At 43.0% G+C, this 19,760-nt stretch overlaps 1 protein-coding gene across 6 annotated transcripts in view; it reads left to right on the top strand.

The window, feature by feature from the left end:
• PTPRG (protein tyrosine phosphatase receptor type G) overlaps nt 1-19,760 on the top strand; it is a 634,931-nt gene that overhangs the window by 439,340 nt on the left and 175,831 nt on the right. For all 6 annotated transcript variants that reach the window (XM_044451810.1, XM_044451808.1, XM_044451807.1 and 3 more), the window contains one exon: nt 13,093-13,159. In XM_044451810.1, coding sequence (XP_044307745.1) covers nt 13,093-13,159 — 67 coding nt within the window. The remainder of the gene's footprint in view (nt 1-13,092; nt 13,160-19,760) is intronic.

Genomic DNA, 19,760 nt, shown 5'->3' with positions numbered 1-19,760 from the left:
CCTGCACCACCTCTCATCAACCCATCCTCACTGACAGATGGTGAAGATTATGAGTCTGTTGAGGACACTTCTCAATCTGCCCATCCCAGCTCTTTGTCTCTGGATACAGCTCTAGATCCTGCAGATCCCACCCCGCCACTGCTAGACCTTCAACAAGCAAATCCCAAGTATGGCCCAGACCCTCAGGATTAATATGCAAATACAGCCAGAGAAGATACTGAACCTGCTCTTCAGTGCTGTTTGGACCAAGGAATTGATGCCAGTTTCCTTACCTTACCTTCCAACTCTCCTCCTGCAGTCCTGGAAGGTCTCTTCTTCAATGGCTTCATCATCAAAATGGTTGGATGGAATGTATCACTTGCAAGAGAAGACTGCAGCTTTCCTTTTCCAACACCCCAAGTTGAACTCTGTGGTTGTTAAATCAGCTCAGGGGAGGTCATGTTGCCAGCATTCCACCCTACCTGATGTTGAGGAATGTTGCCTAGGTAATCTTGAGACACCCATCCATGCCTTAACATCCCTGAGAATAACAGTGGCCAGTTACCAGGCTACCATGGTGAGGAACCAGCTGTTCCTCTGGGAGAAACCAGCTCCCTGTGTGACTGCCTCTAGGAGGAGCAATGGGACCTCACCAGGGTATTCCAGAATGAGGTGGTACACTTCTCAAAGATGCAAATCAATGCTGCTAGGCATCAGACGGATGGTGGAGCCAAGGCAATGATAGTGCACTGGCAGTCAGGAGGTAGGCATGGCTGCAGTGGTCTGGTCTAATGCAGGAGGCCCACTCCCATATTGAGGATCTGCCCTTTGACAGGAGCGGGCTCTTCAGTGCAAGGACATACGAGTGCATGGACGGCATCCACAAGGCAAGACGATGGCACAGAGAATGGGTTTTTTGCAGCGCCCCACTGACAGGCCGCATAAGTGGCTTGGGCAAGGAAGGTCTTCCTTTCCAATAGCAGCCTCCCGTTCAGAGGAAGGACAATGTTTCCCAGTACCACCAAAGGACAGATAGGGACAGGGGAAGGAGGTGATGGCTGCTTTTGGGGGTTCCCCCCTTGTGTCCCTCCATACCACCCCCTTCCAAGTTTGATTTTCAGGACTCTCTCTCCCCCCATTTGCCTGCATAGCAGGCAATTACATCAGACAATTGGATAGCGCCTATCATCTGGAGAGATTATGGGATCAAATTTGATGCCCTCCCACCCTGTGCATGCAACACTGACATCTGCAGCACTAACGGAGGAGATCCACTCATTCCTATCAAAGAAAGTGACTGAGAAAATTCCAACCTCTTCTGCTCACTGTGTACTTTTCGCTGTACTATTTCACTGTACGGAAAAGGGTGAAGCACTTCATCCAGTCCTAGACCTAATAGATCTTAATTTTTTTATCTCCCCTGAAAACTTCCAGTGGTCAACTGTGCTTTCACACAACCCACCCACCTACCCCACTGGGTATCTTGCATGTTCATGTCTTTGGCTCCTGGTTTTTTTCCCCTCTGTGGGGTATGGTCTTCTGTCACTGAATACACAGTCAGTACTGGTGTTCTCTCAATACCCCCCTCATGGTACTGCTTTCTGATGCAGGATGATACTGCTTAATAATATGTGGGGCTCGTACTACTGCTCCTCCCTTAATGCTGAGGCCAACAGGCCGTCTGATTGGAACAGAGGGAAATGGCAAGAGTTCCTCCCTTTTAGAATTGGCGCAGGTGTGGGAGGGATTCCTGCTGAAAACTCTTGGCTATTAACTCTTCCTGACAGCGGGTTTCATACAGACACAAGGCTCATCTGTGTGAGCGCACAGATGGCCACTTGAAGAACAACACCTACAGGTAAGCTACCTGCCTTTACAGTTTCTATTTCTGCTATTCTTGGCTGGATGTTAAAATAAACATAAGTAATTAAGTTCTGGTTTCTCCTATAGCAGAAATACTTTTCACTTTTTGTAGGTTTTCTAAGCTGGAGTATAAAATAGTCTGTGCATATTAGTGCACTTTTATTTACTAAAATCTGTATTTCAATCATGGCTGTTTCCTTTATGCTTTAAACCAGTTACTGAATATATCCTGACTACTACATTTTAGGAGAATAGAAATAATATGCAAACAAGAATTACAGATCTAGCTTTCTGCTGCTCAGTTTGCAGAACAGATTGGGATCATTCTGCAAAATGTTAGGGTGCTATAAACCATCCTGAAGGGTTGTCAGAGGATAGTTCCGGGTCTACTGGTTGATATCTGAGTGAATTGGAGCAGTTTGGTATGGTTGAATGACTCCAAGTTGTTGCAGGTAGAAGTAGATTTACAAAAAGTGGAGAGCTCTCCCTTAAACTCTGAAATGGTACAACTTGGCAAGAGATGCACCATATGCCTTGGCCTGCTTGTACATGTTGGCTCTGAGTCCAGGGAGAAGCTGCGATGGCTACCAGCCACATAAGAATGCTCTTCAGATGATGTTCCACGTGAAACTGTGAAACGGCGTGATTCATTCCACACATGCTTGAGGGCTGTCAGAGAATTTGACATACATAAGGTCTCTCTAAATTATATTAAATGAGCTCAGTGGCTTTTAAAACCATTTTAGCATAACCTGCAAAATAATTGTAACCTTCTCTTTGGCACTGCTAGTTAATATCTCATGTTAAATACTTTTCCTAATGCTGTGACGGTGAATTAAGTTAATACATCACTGCAAAAGCTCTCACTCAGGATGATGTATTATTTGAAGTGGAATTAGCTAGAAGGATCGATGCATACCCATTATTCTATTTAACATAATCATTCAAAGACCCATTAGGTTTTTGTCCTACCTTCCCCAACACAGTCCAGTCCATAAAACAGTAGGTCTGTTTGAATGAAAATGCCAACATAAGTATAGACGCACAAGGCCCTCCAACCTTTCTCTCACTAAGCCTGGAACGTATCCCTTTGCTAGGGCCGGATTGTTGACCCCTGAGAGGAGCATAAGAATTTCATATTTGAGACTGTGGCATTTACCTTTGAGTTACTGAACCTGAAAAAGGTTGCTATAGCAATGGGTTAACTTACCTTCAGTACGTTGACTTTGGGTGTGTGTTTTAGAAACTTGCAATAACAGATTGTGGTTGACCATAACAGGCAGTGTCCAGTTGTGCCTTGTTTCTCCCTTGCCCCTTTTCATCTTCCTTCGGTGAAAGCATAAGCCTTTACTTAAAGCAGGTATTGCTATGCTCTTCTGTAGCACCTGGGAGAAATTTCACTAGCTGTCTAAGCTTTGTCATGGTTACTTGTCATTTCAATTGAGTGCTCATATTCAGGTTAGCTCAGGTTAGGCTAAGAGTCAGATTTAAGTAATAAAAATGTCAACTAGTGAAGCATCCCTTTAAAAATATTGTCAGTGCCACTGTAAGAGAAATAATAGTCTCTCCCTCAAGTTTTTTTAATTAATATTGAGGTGGGAAAATAGAGAGAAGTCTTCAGACTTCAGGTGAGATGAGAAAGATCTTCAAAATTTCCCCAGTGGGAAGAATGCACCTTTACCATCTTTTCCCCATTGACTGTGCACACAGATGCAACTACCGTGGGTTTTGTCTGGCTTATTTTATTGCATTTCCTCAGGTATCTATGCCAGAGCATGTAGTTTCCAAAATGTGTGAGTATTTATAATGTTTTGAGGAAGAGAGGGCTCATGAGTGGATGGGATCACTCCAGAGCATCAGGTAACACTTAAGTTATTGTTATGTGCTATCGAGTTGTCTCCAACTTATGACACTCCTCTGAATGAAAGCTTTCCTAGCCATGACAGTCCCTTCAGCCCTTGTAAATTCTAGCCTGTGGCATCTTTCTGGAATCAGTACATCTCATAGCTGGTCTTTCTTTTCTTCTTCTGCCTTCAACTTTCCCTAGCATCTTTCCCAAAGCTGAGTTTCTTTCTTCTGTTCACTGTCAATTGCCCTCTATCTGAGGTCACATTATTTGCTGCTAATTATGGAACACACACCTATCTGATGTAGGATCTAGAGTGCTGGATTTGGATACAGCTAGAGATACCATTGCAACTCTTCCTTAAGCTATAAGGAATATATCATTACATGGCATTGGGTAACTTACAACTACCTCTCAGTCTAACCTGTTTTGCGATGAAACCACAGGTGAAAGGTGAAGTATGGACTTTAACAAACAAACAAACAAATACCTTTGGTAGGATTTAAATTGTTTCCTTAGGAAAGTAGCGAGTAAGTGTAGAGTTCTCCAAGGACAGTCTCTAAGTTGTAGAGCTGCAATGCTGCAGAAGCAGCTGGCTTTATCCAGTTCTTGGCATGCCAGTTGTCTTGGCTGTTATACTTAGCAGATGGGTAAAATCTTGAAAGATTGAAGATTATTGGTTTCCAAGTCAAGGGCCAAATGTTGCGTAGGGAAAGAAGAGTAAGTTATAATTCACTTCTGCAAGGAGAGGCGTGAGTAAAGCATTACAAAATTGTAGCCATTTGTTTTCTGGTACAAAATACATGCTATCTTAGATTTCAATAGACTAGGTGATGGCATGCTACTTACCTTTTTCGAAATACTGCAGCCCATTTAATGAGCTTGAAAGCAATTGCTTCAAATTTATGACTCTCTCAGAGCAGCCAGAATCTTTTAGGTGCGAATGGAAAAGAAGTATTCTTCCTTATCCAAATGATTCAGAACTGGGTTTGTCACAAGCCCTGACCATGCTTTCAATTAAGCAATAGCCCATTTCCAGTCCTGTGGAAAACTGAGAGGGACACATAGTTGCGGGGGGGGGGGGGTGGATGTAGTTCCCAGAACCTTCACTCCAAAAATAGCCATTTCTTTTCATTCTTAGAATCAAGGGAACAAATATTCCTAATGGTGGACGTAATAAGAGGAGTCCTTCCAAAAGGCTGTAATGGGACTTCTAACATTGTGCTTTTACTCACATGCTTGCCTTCCCTCTGAGGAAGGGCTACGGCAGCTGTGGAGTCCTCTTGCTAACCATGTCGGGAATGTCTGCAGCCTTTCCTCTTGGCTTTCACTACTTTTCACTTACAAAAAAGCAGGACTGTGGTTTCATTTCTAGAAAGGCTTCTCTGTCGCTGTGTGTCTTTTTCCATCCCCAGCTTTCTGAACCGCTGCTACTGATGATTCAGAGTGGGAGATCTGGCTGTATGTTTTAGACCTGTGTCTTCTCAGTAACTCACAGCTGACTCCTTTGCTTCAAGATGTCACTTGAAACTAACTCAAGTCCTGTTTTGCTGCTCTTAAAGTTGTTTTCTTTTCTCTGAGTTATTCGAAGAAAAAACACTTGTGGGAACTCTTCTCCTTCCCCGCTTCTCAAACGGTGGCTTACAGTCTTTTGAATATTACATTGCTTGATAGAAGAGCATGTGCAATGGCAGGTCAGGGAAACTCCTTTCTGACACCCTCCACCCCCCGTGGTGGGCTAAACTTGCCCAGCACGTGAATTTACCCCCGTGGTCTAGATACCAGACATAGCACTGCAACTTATTCAAACTCAAGAGGCAGATTTAAAATAAGCTTATTAAGAGAAATGGGGAAATGAGAGGGGAGTTGGAATACCAAACTAAGAGGGAAGGGGCAAGAGGGTGGCAGCAATAATACAGACACACCAAGGCTGTGCAGTGTCCTGATCCCGGGCGCCTGGGATCCTTGGGGCACCACTTGACCCTACTGCTTGAGTTACCTATTACAGACCTCGCCACACAGGGCTCAGGAGTGGGTCAAGGAGCAAACACCTCTCACCGGATCAGCACCAAGCAGGAGACAAAGGCCCTCCAAAGTGAGGGTGTTTTGAGCCAGATTTCCCTGGTGATGGGCTGATGCCAAGCGGCCAATCCAAGGTGGTCCGCCTCTCCCCTACCCCTCCAACTACCAGCAATGCTCACCTTTGTAGTTCAGGGCAGTAACTAGCCAGATCTCCTTGGTGGGGACCCATCTTTTGTGGTAAACCTGGGTGCACAAATCATTCCTGCTTGTCCGCCAACTGGAGTGCCTCATGGACCAAGTAATTATTTCATTTCATTAACCCTTCCCTTTCTTCTGAAACCTCTGTTATACCATGTTTCAGTAGACCCAAGTCAACAGTGCCTCATATCAGAACTAGGACTGCCTGATTGTACCTCTCTATATGTTCAGACCTCTATATGAACTTACTCCCCATCCCATTGTTCACAGAGGTAAGGATTAAAGAACACAAGGCCAAGCTTTTTCTGTACTGGCCCCCACATTATAGAAAGGTCTTTGGCTGAGAACAATAGGAGTTATAGTCCAGCACAACTGGAGAACACCCAGTTGAGGAAGGCTATTTGCACAAGACTTTCTAACTGATGATGTTTCATTACCAGTTAAAAATCAGCAGGCAAGTTTCAAGCAATCATGCAATCATAGAGTAGGGGCCATGAAGGCCATCAGGTGCAACCCCATGTTGTTGCAGGACACCAAGTTACACAATCCCACTCTGTCTACTTTCTTGTTGAATATCTCTAGTGTGGGAGAGCCCACCACCTCTCTAGGCAGATGGTTCTACTGTTGTATTGCTCTGACCGTGAGGAAGCTTTTCCTGATGTCCAGCCTGAATCTGGGTTGTCACAACTTGGGTTGATTGTTCTGTGTCTTATACTCTGGTATCAGCAAGAAGAGATCTTGGTCTTCCTCTTTGTGACGGCCTTTGAGGTACTTACAGAGGGGTACCATGTCCCCCCTCGGTCTTCTCTTCTCAAGGCTGAACATGCCCAGTTCTCTCAGTCTGTCCTCACAGGACAGTGTTTCCAAACCGTGGATCATTTTCGTTGCCCTCCTCTGAACCCTTTCTAATTTTCCTGCATCTTTCTTAAATCTTTGTGCCCAGAACTAAACACAGTATTCCAGGTGAGATCTGACTATTGAGGAGTATAAGGAAACTACTACTTCTCGTGATTTGGAAGTAATACTTCTGTTAATGCATCCCAAATAGCATCTGCCCTTTTGGTGGCTGCATCACATTGTTAGCTCACATTTAACCTATTCCCCCCCCCCACCCCACCCAGTGTGTGTGTGAGAGAGAGAGAGAGAAAGAGAGCACAAGCGAGAGAGAGAGAGAGCTTCTTTATTCATTTGACAGTTACATTTATATTGTCCTGTTTTCCTCGAAGGAGTCCAAGGCGAGGTACATGTTCTACCTGCTCTCTGTTTTATCTTCGCAACAAACCTGTGAGGTAGGTTAGGCTGTGGATCAGTGTCTTTGGGTCAGTGTCACCCAATAAACGTCATGCTGAATGGGATGTAGAATCTTGGTCTCCATGGTTCTGGTCTGACAATCAAACTGCTCTGCCATACTTGCATTTTTCAGGTATGTCCTTTTCAGCACTTCAGTTGAAAAGAACTGTGATTTGAATCCAAATGTGTTAGCCACTAATTTAGAGGTACCCCTACCCATGATTGGAATGCCTTGGATTAAAACCAAGCACGTTGTGTCCTGTGATACATATCAAATAAGTATAGCTATAATCTTATCCTACATTTTTAAATCTCCCAAATAATCTCTCTGAAATAATTTATTGTGCCCTCTGTTGCAGTATTTAATAATGCGGCCTGTTAAGCTTATAATAAGGTGCTTAGGTTGTGAAGTGTAAATTGCATGCTGTTTGTATTCAGCACATTAAATGCTAGCCATTCACGCTGCCTAGGACAGTAGTGTGTTCACTGGGGAGCAAAAATAGCACAGTGGAAGCGATAAACAAAGAGATTTTACTGGTTCGATTTACCCTTGTACCATTTACCCTAAGGTGAGAAAGTCCTATTAGCACTGGAAATAGCATAATGGGACTCTTAAACTGCAGGGCTATGTTTATTTTTTCACTGCACTGAGTATTACGGTTACTTATTTGTCTCTATCAATGAGGATTACAGGCACTGTTCAATTATAAATGATACATGCAGATGTTCTGCCCTCTTTCCCGTGGATCTTTTTTTTTTCTTTTCTTTTCTTTTTGAATACTATAGCCACGCTCTAGTGGATGACTAGATTCTTGCAATTCTACTCTTGAATGAATCTGCTGAGCAAGGGATAGTGCTCAAGGTATGAATAATCTTTCTGGGAACAAATGCTGTTCTGTATGTGTATGTAAAGCGTAGAGTTGGCTCCTTGTAGTGACAACTGAAAGCAAAAGATCAAGAAAATATTTTGTATTATTATATTTAATGTATACTCTGTTGAACAGAAAAATCCCAGCTGCCTCCCCTTGGGAAGCATTAACAAAGCTTGCCTAGGCATGAGCCCTAGATCTTCTGAGCAGTGTACCAAATCTTTCGAATTGCCCAGGTGCCATCACCTGCCTTAGTACAAGTCTGCTTCTTCCCTGTGAACTCAGCAGTGCTGCTGTTATTAGGGAATCTTGGGATTCATCCCATAGCGGACAAACAAGGAATGTGGCATGAGGACACCAGCTTTTTTATGGTGCCTCATACTGCCACCCTTCCTTCAATATTCTGGTCATTATTTTCACTAAGCCCAGAGTTCAGAACTGTCTCCATTGTCACCAGCCTTTCTTAGAATGTGCCTGACTCTGCCCAGCCCTGCCCAGCCAACTCTATAGGGCTGTTACACTTGTGCCATGGACCATCATGGACAGCAAGACTTTGGCAAGAGGAAAAGCGGGCTCATTGGCTGCTCATATAGCCAATGGTGTGCCGGAGGCTTTCCTCATCTTGGGCCATCCATGCTGGTTTAGGCCCCTTACTCTGGGGTGAAATAGAAGTGGGCATGCTTGCAAAATAATGCTTGAATGAGCAGCAATGTCTGAATTTGTGGCAAGGTACTATATGAGTGTACAGCTTGTTCTGGCTTGCTGGAGTGTGTCTGGAGTGCCTTGGGTCTTCTTTCATCTTTCTGGAATGCACATGATCCATGTAAGCACATTCTGTTGGGTGCGTGGTCCTCCCTGACATTAGACGAGAGAAAGAAAGGGGAGATTGAGATCATCTTGTTCTTTTGCATTCAAAATCCATAATGCCTTGTAGCACCCAGTTTGCTTTGGCATAATGAGCTTTTATGCTACAGAAGTTTGCTGTACAGAAAGTTATTTTGAAAGACATTAGCTTTCATGTAAGTGGGGAAAAAACAGGTACGTGCTGAAATACAGGTACAAAGGCTGTTGTATCTGATCCCCTGAGATTAGCTGGCTTCAACTCCTGGATTAGCTGGTTTTACACTCATGTGCTTCCCCCTTCAATCTTTCTGCCTGAGTTTTTCCCTCTGAAATCAAATGCCACCTTTCCCCTGTCTATACATCCCTTTTTACTAGTGTCTAGAGGGTCACACATATTCACTCACTTTAGAGCCTGGGGCAGCTGCCTCAGACATCTGATTTGGGACATCATGAAAAAGCACGTGGATTATTATTTAATTTATTAATTATTATTATATTTGTAGGATTGTGTGCCTCAGGGGCTTAAACAACTTGACCAGCTTTGTTGGATTTACCGGGAAGGCTCCATTTGCTTCTTGGCCTCAGTTAACAAAATCCATAGATGACCATAGGATCCTGCAGGGTGGGAAAAGGTAACTGAAACAGTACAGGAAATTATGTGCTGTAGGGAAACATCTGAGGCTACGAAGAGATCTCTGAGCAGCAAAAAGTGTTCAAGACTATGTCCTAAACATGTTTACTCCAAAATAAGTTGTACTAAGTTCAATGAGGTTTACTCTCAGGTAAATGTACATTTGGAGTCTTACTTTTTTGTAAATGTGTTGAGAGCAGCAGCTGCTTTTATCCATCCTTGAAGGTAAATCCATATTTGAATCTAGAGAAAAACCTAGAGAATAATAACTTTTCAGTTGTTTCTTCTTTAAATTACCAAAGAGTCATGCTGCTGCATGAGAACTATAAAACCCAGGCTCACAAATGGGCAGTACCTTTAACAGGAATTTTGATTAATCCCAATCATGCATTTTAATACTTTATTATTTCTGTGATTATGTAACAGCTAGAATTTTCATATTGTAAAATTTGGTGTTGATTTTAGGACTTCCAGAAAGTAGAATCCAAGAGCCATAAAAAGTGTTCTAGACTCCCAAACGCTACCAGAAGAAAGTATTGGAAATAAAATGAGGAACCACCTTAGTCAGCAGCTGTCTGTGCATCATCTGTGGGTCCAGGGACCAGGAACAGCAGAGCAATGTCCTGTAGTGCTGTAATCTCCATCCAGCGCTTGTGTGGCTGCTGGTGCTGGAGTGGGGGGAAAGAGAGGCTAAAGATTTAAACAGAAGTTTAAAAAAAACACACTAGACTTAGTAGGGATAATTCCCTAGTAATTGCATAAGTTTGTAGCCCAAGAGCATGAGTTACATTACATTCCAGCACTCTCTTTTTGCCAGTGTACCTCATTCAGTTTGCAATCGATCATCACATGATTACAGTGCCAACCAGCTCTTTGCTGGTTCCAGGCACTCCATCCGCTCCAGCTGGATTTGGGCCTGAAAAAACAAGGAAAGGTGGGGTAAGTTTTAGGCAAAAACGGTTTGGGAATTGCACAGTTCTTTCTTGAATGCAAGTGGGAGGTTAATTAGCTTGTCTTCTGTAACATTTAAACAATAGTGATTCTTTCTTACCACAGACACATATTTCTGTATATAAATTAGCATGTGCAGATTTGTGAATTTTTTTTTGTCCCATGAACCTTGGTCCATGATTTTTTGGGACCTTGCACTGCCCTTGTATACCCCCACCCCACCCACACACACACACACACACACACACACACACACACAGCTGTCCCCAAACTAAAATGACTTATTGGCAATTATGGTATTTCACTTACAAAGAAAAAATATCTGAAGCCACTGGTTCCAGGCAAAATGCAAGCTTTTCTACGTACAGGGTTTAATGTTTGTAAACATGCAAAGAGCCCTCTGAGCTATTAAGGTGGTATATAAATGCAAATAATAAATAAAATAAATAAGGAGAAATGTATTACATGAACCAGCACTCTGTGAAAAAATGTTCTCAGTTGGATCCAGGACCTGCCTTCTGTAAGAAAATGGGACCTCTGCTCAAAATATGGTGGTTCCTCCACAACACAGCACACCCCATTGAGCAGGGTCTCCTGATTCTTTATGTAGTATTTGTGGGGGCCTCGCGATGCTACCATGGGGAGGAGGAAGCAGGGAAGTCCAGTTCTGCCAGCACAGAAATCTGGATCCAAACAGTGCCATCACCACCATGGGAATTACAGCATGGCTTAAAGGATTTTCCATATCTTTGTCGGTATCAATGTCCTTTTGTACCAACTATTTTGCAGCTGAAAGACAAGTTGGCTTCAATTTTCAGTATTTCTATTCGCCATTCATCTAATTGTCCTTATCTTTTTCTTTGGCCTCAGTTTCTTTCTTTGTATTTATATAGGTCTGCCATACAGCAGCATAAGTGAGGCAAACACAATTTGAAAGTAAAAGAAAATGCATGTGAAAACTCCAAAAGTGACTAGGCTAGTTGTAAGCTGTCTCTGAGACTGATTCCTGTTCTTTTTTGGTCTTCTGTTTCTGTGAGTGACCACAAGCTAGTAGTAAGGAACAAACTGTGGAACTAACGGCAGTTGTGAATATGCAGTCATTAGATTTGCTGAACTAACTATTACACATACTGCATATTGCAAAATGTTTTTTCATTTTTGAAGTGAAAAAAGTGGGGACAGTGGGGGAACTGGTGTTAACCCTCGACTTGTCCTCTCAGCTATCTTGTGGAATCCGCTCCCCACGGAAATATGCCTGGGGCCAACACTATATACAGACTTCTCTGGGTGCCCTCCCTGAAGGGAGATTAGGAAAAGGACCTTCTCTGCGGTGGCACCCCAATTGTGGAATTTGCCCCCCAGAGATGTTCTCCTGGCGCTGTCACATTATTCTTTTTGACACCAGGCCAAAATCTTTTTATTTTCCCAATGTTATAAGACCTGTTTTACTTGGGGTTTTATTATTGCTAAATTTTTCTTTCTTTTCTTACATTTTGTATTGTTAAAATGTCCCAAGACTTTGGTAATGGGACAGTCTATCAAAGTTTTAGATAAATAAATTTTAAAAATATATACATTTTGGTGCCAGGTTAAAAGTTATTTTCCTGCCATTATGACTTTCTAGTTTTATACTGGTTTTAAAATTGTGGTATATGTGGAATACTTTTCATTATTTATTGTAGTGTGTTGCTGTTGTTGTATAGGCCTGCCAAAAAAAATTGTACAGAGAAGATTTTTACTGCAGATAATTCATCTTAAATCATTTTAATTGTTGGATTTTGAATATTTTAATTATATTGTATAAACCATTTTGAGAGCTTTATGCTAATCAAAAGGTATATAAATACTATAAATGAATAAATACCACAATGCTGCAGTCTATGGCTTGGCCATAAACATTTGCAAGTATGTACAAACACTTTGCTGCAAAAATATTGAGTAGAAACTAATTTACTCTGGCATTGTCACAGTGTAGGTATCTCTTGGACCATCACTGTTCTCCATATATTATGCATGCTATAGTTTTTAGATCAGCTGCTCTGAAAGCCTGGTCGCAGAGCTACTGGAAAAAGCCAGGTATTCGTCCCACAAATGCAGAAAATTAAATACACAAAGATGAAACAAATAAAAAGCATACCATATTGTTAAGGACCAGTCTCATCTTCTGATTCACAGGAATTCCATTTTAGTCAGACTCCCTGTTTTCTGCGTTCAGTCACTTCCCTGTAAAAATGCTTGATAATTTGATTTTTCTATTATTTGTCTAACACATTATCTGTAAGAACAAAAGAAGGAGCTGCAGAGCTATCAACTGTTAATCTCCTTCCTGTCCCTGATTGTGATGATCCACCTGAAGTTTTAATGCCTTTTAAGGACTTCCTTCACTGCTTCCTTCACCTATTTTATTATATTATGAATCTTAAAAGCTGACTTTTGAGTAAGGACCTGCTTTAAATGCATCAGCTTTCAAGATAACATCCAGGAAACAGCTTCCTAGATAACATCTTTCTTCCTCCACTCCTTTAGATGATTAAATTGATACTCTTTCTTCTGTCTGATGCCAGAATAGATTTAACCCATCATGTATCCTTTACATGTAGGTCAATCAGAGGGACAATCCAGCACTGGAACCTATTATCCATGGGTTGAAAGGTGTCGTACATCATGGTAAGTAGCTACTTAAAATTTCCTTTGCCTGGAAAAATAGAAGGCCTGGAATATTGTCCTTAATGGAATGGGTCACCCTTTCAAAGGACATTGTGAGATGCATATTTTTCATGAACTGAAGTTTAAGGGCACTGAAGCTATTACTTTGTTAGTACAAAGCTCAAACACATTTTTTACCCATAAACTGGTTTGGGGTAATATTAATGTAGGTGTCTTTTTAGCTGGAATATGTTTATGATGATTTTTTTCAAAATAGCTCAGTATATGGGCCTATCACTGCTCCATATATTTTACTCTTGCAACTAATTCCTGCTCACCTAAAATATACTTTCCCCATCCAATGTTTTCTATTTGTTTATAAACCGTTTGTCTTTCAGATTTAATGAAAGAGAAAATTAACTATCTGTGAAAATTAATTAAAGTTTGTAGCAGGAGAACATCCTTCTATCACTGATATCACTGTGATCATTCGGTTTTTCTGATGCACAGAAACCTATTATCCTTGAACTTATAACAGGTAGTGAAATAAATATACCTTAAATTCTTGAAGAAGTTTTATTGAGAAATTTTCTTGAAGCTTATCGTAGCAATATACCATTAGCAATTACAGTGAAGCAGTCTAATTTCAAAAGCACCCTTGTCAAATTTTAATGTAATGATTTGTAAAGTTTTAATAATCTCATTATAATTTGTGAGGCATCTGCAGGACCAGAATTAGGTACCCTAATAAATCTCTGTTCCATCTATAAAACATCTTCACACCTTTTTCTAGGGATTGTCTTTGGACATTAGCTAGTGCTGTGGAGCTTAACAAACATTTTTTTTCTTCTTGACTGGAAACCTAAAGCCAGTTGACAGTGTTAGATTAAAACAAATAGGATTCTGGATTAATTGCTGTGCTTTCAGAGTCATTTAATGTTGCAGCTGTGGATGCCAATAAATCTAGTGAAAGTGAAAAATAGGGGTTAAATGATAACACACCGCAAAGTCCTTCATTTAGAGAATTTTCCATAGGTCTGTTGCCATTTATAAATTGCAGTCTTCAGCTGCGAAGTAAAAACTACACAGCGAGCTGAAATCCATGTTGTTTTCCGCAGAAATAGATGTTATTATCTAGCTCCCACTGGGCAACTGAAAAGCCTGGCATAACAAAAATAAAATAAAATAAAATGGCAAGAGTGAATTGAGCTATTGGGATGATTACATAATTTGACACCGAAGTCAAACCCACCATTTAAGTGACCCAGAATATTTCTTAGTCTTTCATCCTACCTCCTCTGTATTTCAAGGTCTCAACCCCCTCAAAGATGATTGAAGCTATCCCATTCCATTCCTATCTGCTGCTGGAATACCTGCTGGTGCCTAATCATACTTCTAAAAAAATGGTCTAGTAAATAGTGATGTGGTTCCCTAGTATACCTTTCCCTTCTCACATAATAATTTTGACAGACCTGAAGATGCCTGTACACTGCAGAAATGCGGGGGGGGATTTATATTTTACCTCCCTCACAATAGGTGCTCACATCTTAAGTGGAACAGATGTATCTTGAAAAGCTTGCTTCATAATAAAAATAACTGAAAATGGAGCAGAAGGAAGCTCTCCGTTTTCTTACTAATATTGAGGTGCAAAAGCTTCTTTTCCATAGGCAGCAACAGAATTAAAATTATCCATTTCCTTGTTTTCTTAAAAAAAAAACTGTTCTTTCTAATGACTGATCTGTAATGCAATGAACAACTACTAACTACTGAAGATCTGTGGAAAGGCTCTCCGAGCCAAGAAAATGGCTGATAAGTTCAAATCAGTATGCAAAATTCAGCTTTTCCATCTAATTCCTTACTTCTTGGCCCTGTTAATCTACTTAAGCTTGAAAGATCACAATTTTTCAATTACACAACTGAAGAAGTCTTTTAAAGCAACATGTGCCATGAGTTAATCTACCCCTTTGAAGCCTCCTCAGTGGTTTGCTGCTGAAATGGTGTGGTGGCAAACCATAATGTTTGTTGCCACCACACCATTTCTGCCATCCAGCAGGAGTGTGGTCTGAAGTGGTGCAGAAAGTGGCCACTGAATCCCCCCCAAAGTTCTCCACCCTTGTCATGAAATAATATGTAGTCTCTTGGATCTGGACTGTTAGCTCGGCACCCCATGCCCAATTTTCTGGCCTTCAATTATGATCCTTCCCATCATTGTTTGGACAGGAGAGCCTGGAGGAATGTTGTCCGTGGGGTCATGATGGGTCGGGCATGACTTTGTCACTAACAACAATCCTTTGTCTGGTGACTTCCCTCATGTACTCAATTAGGTTGGAATTTACCTCAGTCCTTTTTGTAATTGTCCACTTCTTTTTAGCCCTGTTTCATCCACCAAGAGTTCTGTTGGACATGCTTTTCAGACAACTCTTATTTATTTATTTTTATTAATGCTTAATATTATGTAATATATACTTAATTTTTAATGTAATGAATTTCCTAATTAGTCCACTTCCTTTAGCCAGTGTTGGACTCCCCAGAAATCCTGTATGCCTCTGTAACTAGTGCACTCTGAAGATCATCAAAGCCTCTTCCTACTTCAGTTTCTTCCTCCATCCCCTTTGCAAAGATATTGACAACTTTGTGCCATAATGAGTTGTAATGTCATGATTTCCAGCAAGTTTCTTTGCAAACAATGAAGGAAACAATTGCATGGTTCTGGCAACTTACCCACCTTCTCATGCCTTGTAATTTCAATCCAGCATTACTAATGTAAGGTAAACCATGACACCAGGACAAATTCTAAGGGCTCTTTGGATTCTAGGATCTCGTGGGACCAATGTGGAGTGATGACAGCTGCCACTTTAGGTGACCCTTCCCTGCCTTCCAAATATTTTGGTCTACCACTTCCAGAATTTTTGCCTGGAGCTAGTTGGAGTTGTATTCCAGAACATCCAGAGGGCACCAGACTGGGGGAGGTCACTGCTGTGTCTAGGTTAGCTTGCCGTCAGCCCGGTCAGCATGCTGGAAGTTGAAGTCCAAACTTCAACTGCCCAACTTTACCTGATATTAAGCCCAGTGGCTAGTTGTCTTCACTTTCCCCTACTGACAGAATAATCTCTGGTTCTTCTTCATGGTCTCTGTACATCACACGTATGGGCTCTGTGCATGCGTGCAGCCTGTTTTTGGGATATTCCATAGCTGAGGTTTATTCAGAAGGCACCCCCCACCTGATCCTGCCCTGGTGTGAAAGGAAGGGTTCCTACCCAATCCTGTTTTTTGACCACTATCCTGGTTGCATCAGGAAGTTTCCTTCTGAACTCCCTATAGCTATTTTTTCTCCTCTCAGCTTTTGTTCCTATTCTTGCACCTTTCTAGCTGCTACCCTAGAACACCTCTCATATTCTTCCTTTCCATTTTCCTATGCTTCCCCCCACCAAAAAGATGTACAAAAATATTACTGTCCTGCTTTCTATCTCCCTCCTTCCTTGCTAGATGATTCTCTCCTCATCTCTATACCTTCTGCCTTCCTGTTCACCCGCCCTGAATGGTCCTCAAAGCCCCTTTCAGAAACTGTGCAAACTGCAAGCCACCACTAATGATGGGCACTCTCTGTGGTGCCCCTGCCTAGGAGAGAGCCTTCACAAAGCAGGCCAAGAAACACAGGGCTGACTCTCTCATGACCAAGCTTTGAAGCCAGGCCACTCATAGAATTGCACTGTCCTTACCTGTGGACAGCCTCTCTACCTTGAACGTGCTGACAGCACTACCTGCCTCGTCAACCTAATCTGCAGCCACCACGATCATTGCAGACACTCCATTAATCGCGGGCTGATCAACATCCTATCCCAACTGTGACCAACTATTGCACTTGTCTTTGCCTCTTCCACATAAAGTCCCCATGACCCTTGGGAATTCTACTGTGACCATTGGCCACCATACAATCATGGATACTTCAGGGAATGCTGCCTAACCCCACCTCTCCTGTCCCAAGAAAGGACACATGCTCTCCAAGAGACTGCCACTTCGCTATCAGGATCTCCATGGTCCCACAGACATGACCTCCAGCACTACCCGGCAGCCACCTGCTATGGTCCTCTTCACTAGTCCCAGCCATCAACCTTTACTCACTATCCTTGGATTCCAGTGGTTACATATTGAACCCCAAATTCACCTTGTCAGAGGAGCCCTCAGAACCATCATCAGATGCAGCCATGGTACCACCAGACGCTGCATCACCATTGAAGAACATGAGTCACTTCTCCAACCAAGTCCTCTGGATGGCTCAGGCCCTTGGCCTCAGCCCACAAGAATTGGAGGGACCCTGTAGTAGAGGCTGTGTATGCCGAGACCACAGTTCTCATTGCTGATTCTCATTGCTGGCCCCATTCATGGACACAGTGAAGCAAGCCTGGAAGTCCCCCACCTTGGTTGTGTTCACCCCAAGAAGACTTAAAGGCGCGTGGAATATACAGGGTCCAGGAGTAAGACATCCCTTTTCTGTTCGAACACTCTCACCCAAACTTCATCATTGTGGTGTTGGGCCAGGGATGGTTCAGGACAGACCACTCTGTAGAGTAGACAAGTAGGGATGGCACCACCATGGCCCAGTACCACCTGCTTTTATGGGGCAAGATTAAGTTTCTGTGCAATTACCTTCCCAAGAGCACAGAGAGCTGGAAAGGGACAATCAAACAGAGGCATCCCATCTCACCCAGCAACAGATCCACACAGTGAGGCTCCAAGCTGAGTGCAGGATGAAGAACATGGCAGGCGCAATTGGCTTCCACCAGTACACATTGCTCTGCTCATCCAGGCTCTGTGATGACGTGAGAGTCCACATTAAGGATCTTCTGTTTGATGACAAAGGCCTTTTCAGTGCTTGCATCAACAAACAAAGGAATTCCATTAAAAGCTAGAGTGACTGCACAAGATGGGGCTGAATTAACCACTGTCTGAGGCCCTTACATCACATAAGTGGCACCATACTTCTTACTAGCCACAAAGCTCCACAGTTTCAAGGCACCCCTGGCAACCAATGTGGGGGCATAATGCCCTGCAGCCCTACCAGGGTCACCAGTGCCCAGGCAGTTCACTTTTGTCTTCTGCCCTTACTCCGCTCCTAGAGTGAATTAACAGCGGACTCCTGGGTCCTATCCATCATAGAGCATGGCTACCGGATAGAGTTTGATGCACTACCGCCCCCTGGTACCATACCGTACATGGCCCCTTTGAAGGCCCTCATCAAAGAGGCTGGCTCTTTCTCCCAGAAGAGGGCCATTGAGAGGACCATCCACCCAGAAACCATAGTGGGCTTCTACTGCAGATATTTTATGGTGTCAGAAAAGGATGAGGACTTTATCTTTAGCCATGCCCCAGCCCAAACTCACCAGTGCTTCCTCTATGCACCAACAAAATGCCAGAGAGATTTCTCTGTCTAGATGGAAGGGGCAGTGAGGCATGCTTTGGAGGCCTCCATCTGTAACCTTTTGCTTCCTTGCTCTTTATGATGATGACAATTTCTTGCAGTATTTTTTTTACATTAATAGTACAGGTTGATTGTAACTTGGACGTTCATAACTAAGGGACTGCCTGTAGATCTCGAGAACACTTTCATATTTACATCAAGGACTGTACAAGTGTTTCCTTCACTTCATGATTGGAGATGACACCTTCCATCCTCCCCTTTGACCTTGCTATGGCTTCTTGTGTGTTTACAAAATGCATGACTGTAGTCTGCACATGCCTTCGCCTTCAGGGAGTCCAAATCTACCCATGGTTGGGGAACTGGCTGATCGTCGCTCCATCCAGAGAAACTGCAGTGCAGCCACCGTCATGGCGTGGGAACCTCTTTTACACACAGGATTTTGTATAAACCGGGGGAAATCCTCTCTTCCTCCCTCTCAGCTGATCCTTTTCATTGGAGCCTGGCTAGCCTCCATTGCGGTGAAGGCAGACCTATCAGACTCTAGAGCACCTGCACTGATAGGGGAGACCACCAGACTACTCAACCATCGGATCACCACCACTGCTCGAATCTAGAGAGTCCTTAGCCTCATGGCACCACAATCACAGGCATCCCCAGCCAAACTCCACACATGCCTTCTCCAGCTCTGGTTCATTGGTACCTTCAGTCTCTTCCCCACCAGCTAAAGAACCAGGTTGAGAATCCTGACTTATCTGGTGACCAGCTGCACCACACTGCAATCTCACTGTGGGGACTGGACTTGAACCTGGCAGTCACCAGAAAAAGGCCCCTCTCTGGCTGGAGAGCCCATTGCAACCAATCAATGAGTCCCAAACTAAGCCCTTCCTCCACTCACTGAGACTGTTCATGTGTTACAAGAGCAGAAACAGGAGACTCCCTGTCCCCTCACAGTGGCTGGAGGGATGGGTCATGTAGGCCATCTCCTTAGCTTGCAAGCTTTTCGGCTTTCAACCTTAAGGACAGATACCAGGCTATTCTGCATTAGCAACAGCAACCTCTACCCAGTCACTACCCAATCTCTGCAAGGTGGCCTGGTCAAACCTGATGATCTCCATGGAACTGCACCACCTCAGCATCCGAGTCAGGGTGGACTGTGACTTCAACAGAACAGTCTTGTCATTAGTCCTTCAACAGTGACACCAT

This window comes from Varanus komodoensis, unplaced genomic scaffold (genome assembly GCF_004798865.1).
Source record: "Varanus komodoensis strain SLA01 unplaced genomic scaffold, ASM479886v1 scaffold6_4, whole genome shotgun sequence".
In the NCBI taxonomy this organism is placed as follows: Eukaryota; Metazoa; Chordata; class Lepidosauria; order Squamata; family Varanidae; genus Varanus; species Varanus komodoensis.
Note: the sequence above shows the minus strand (reverse complement) of the source record. Positions and strands in the feature narration are given on the sequence as shown.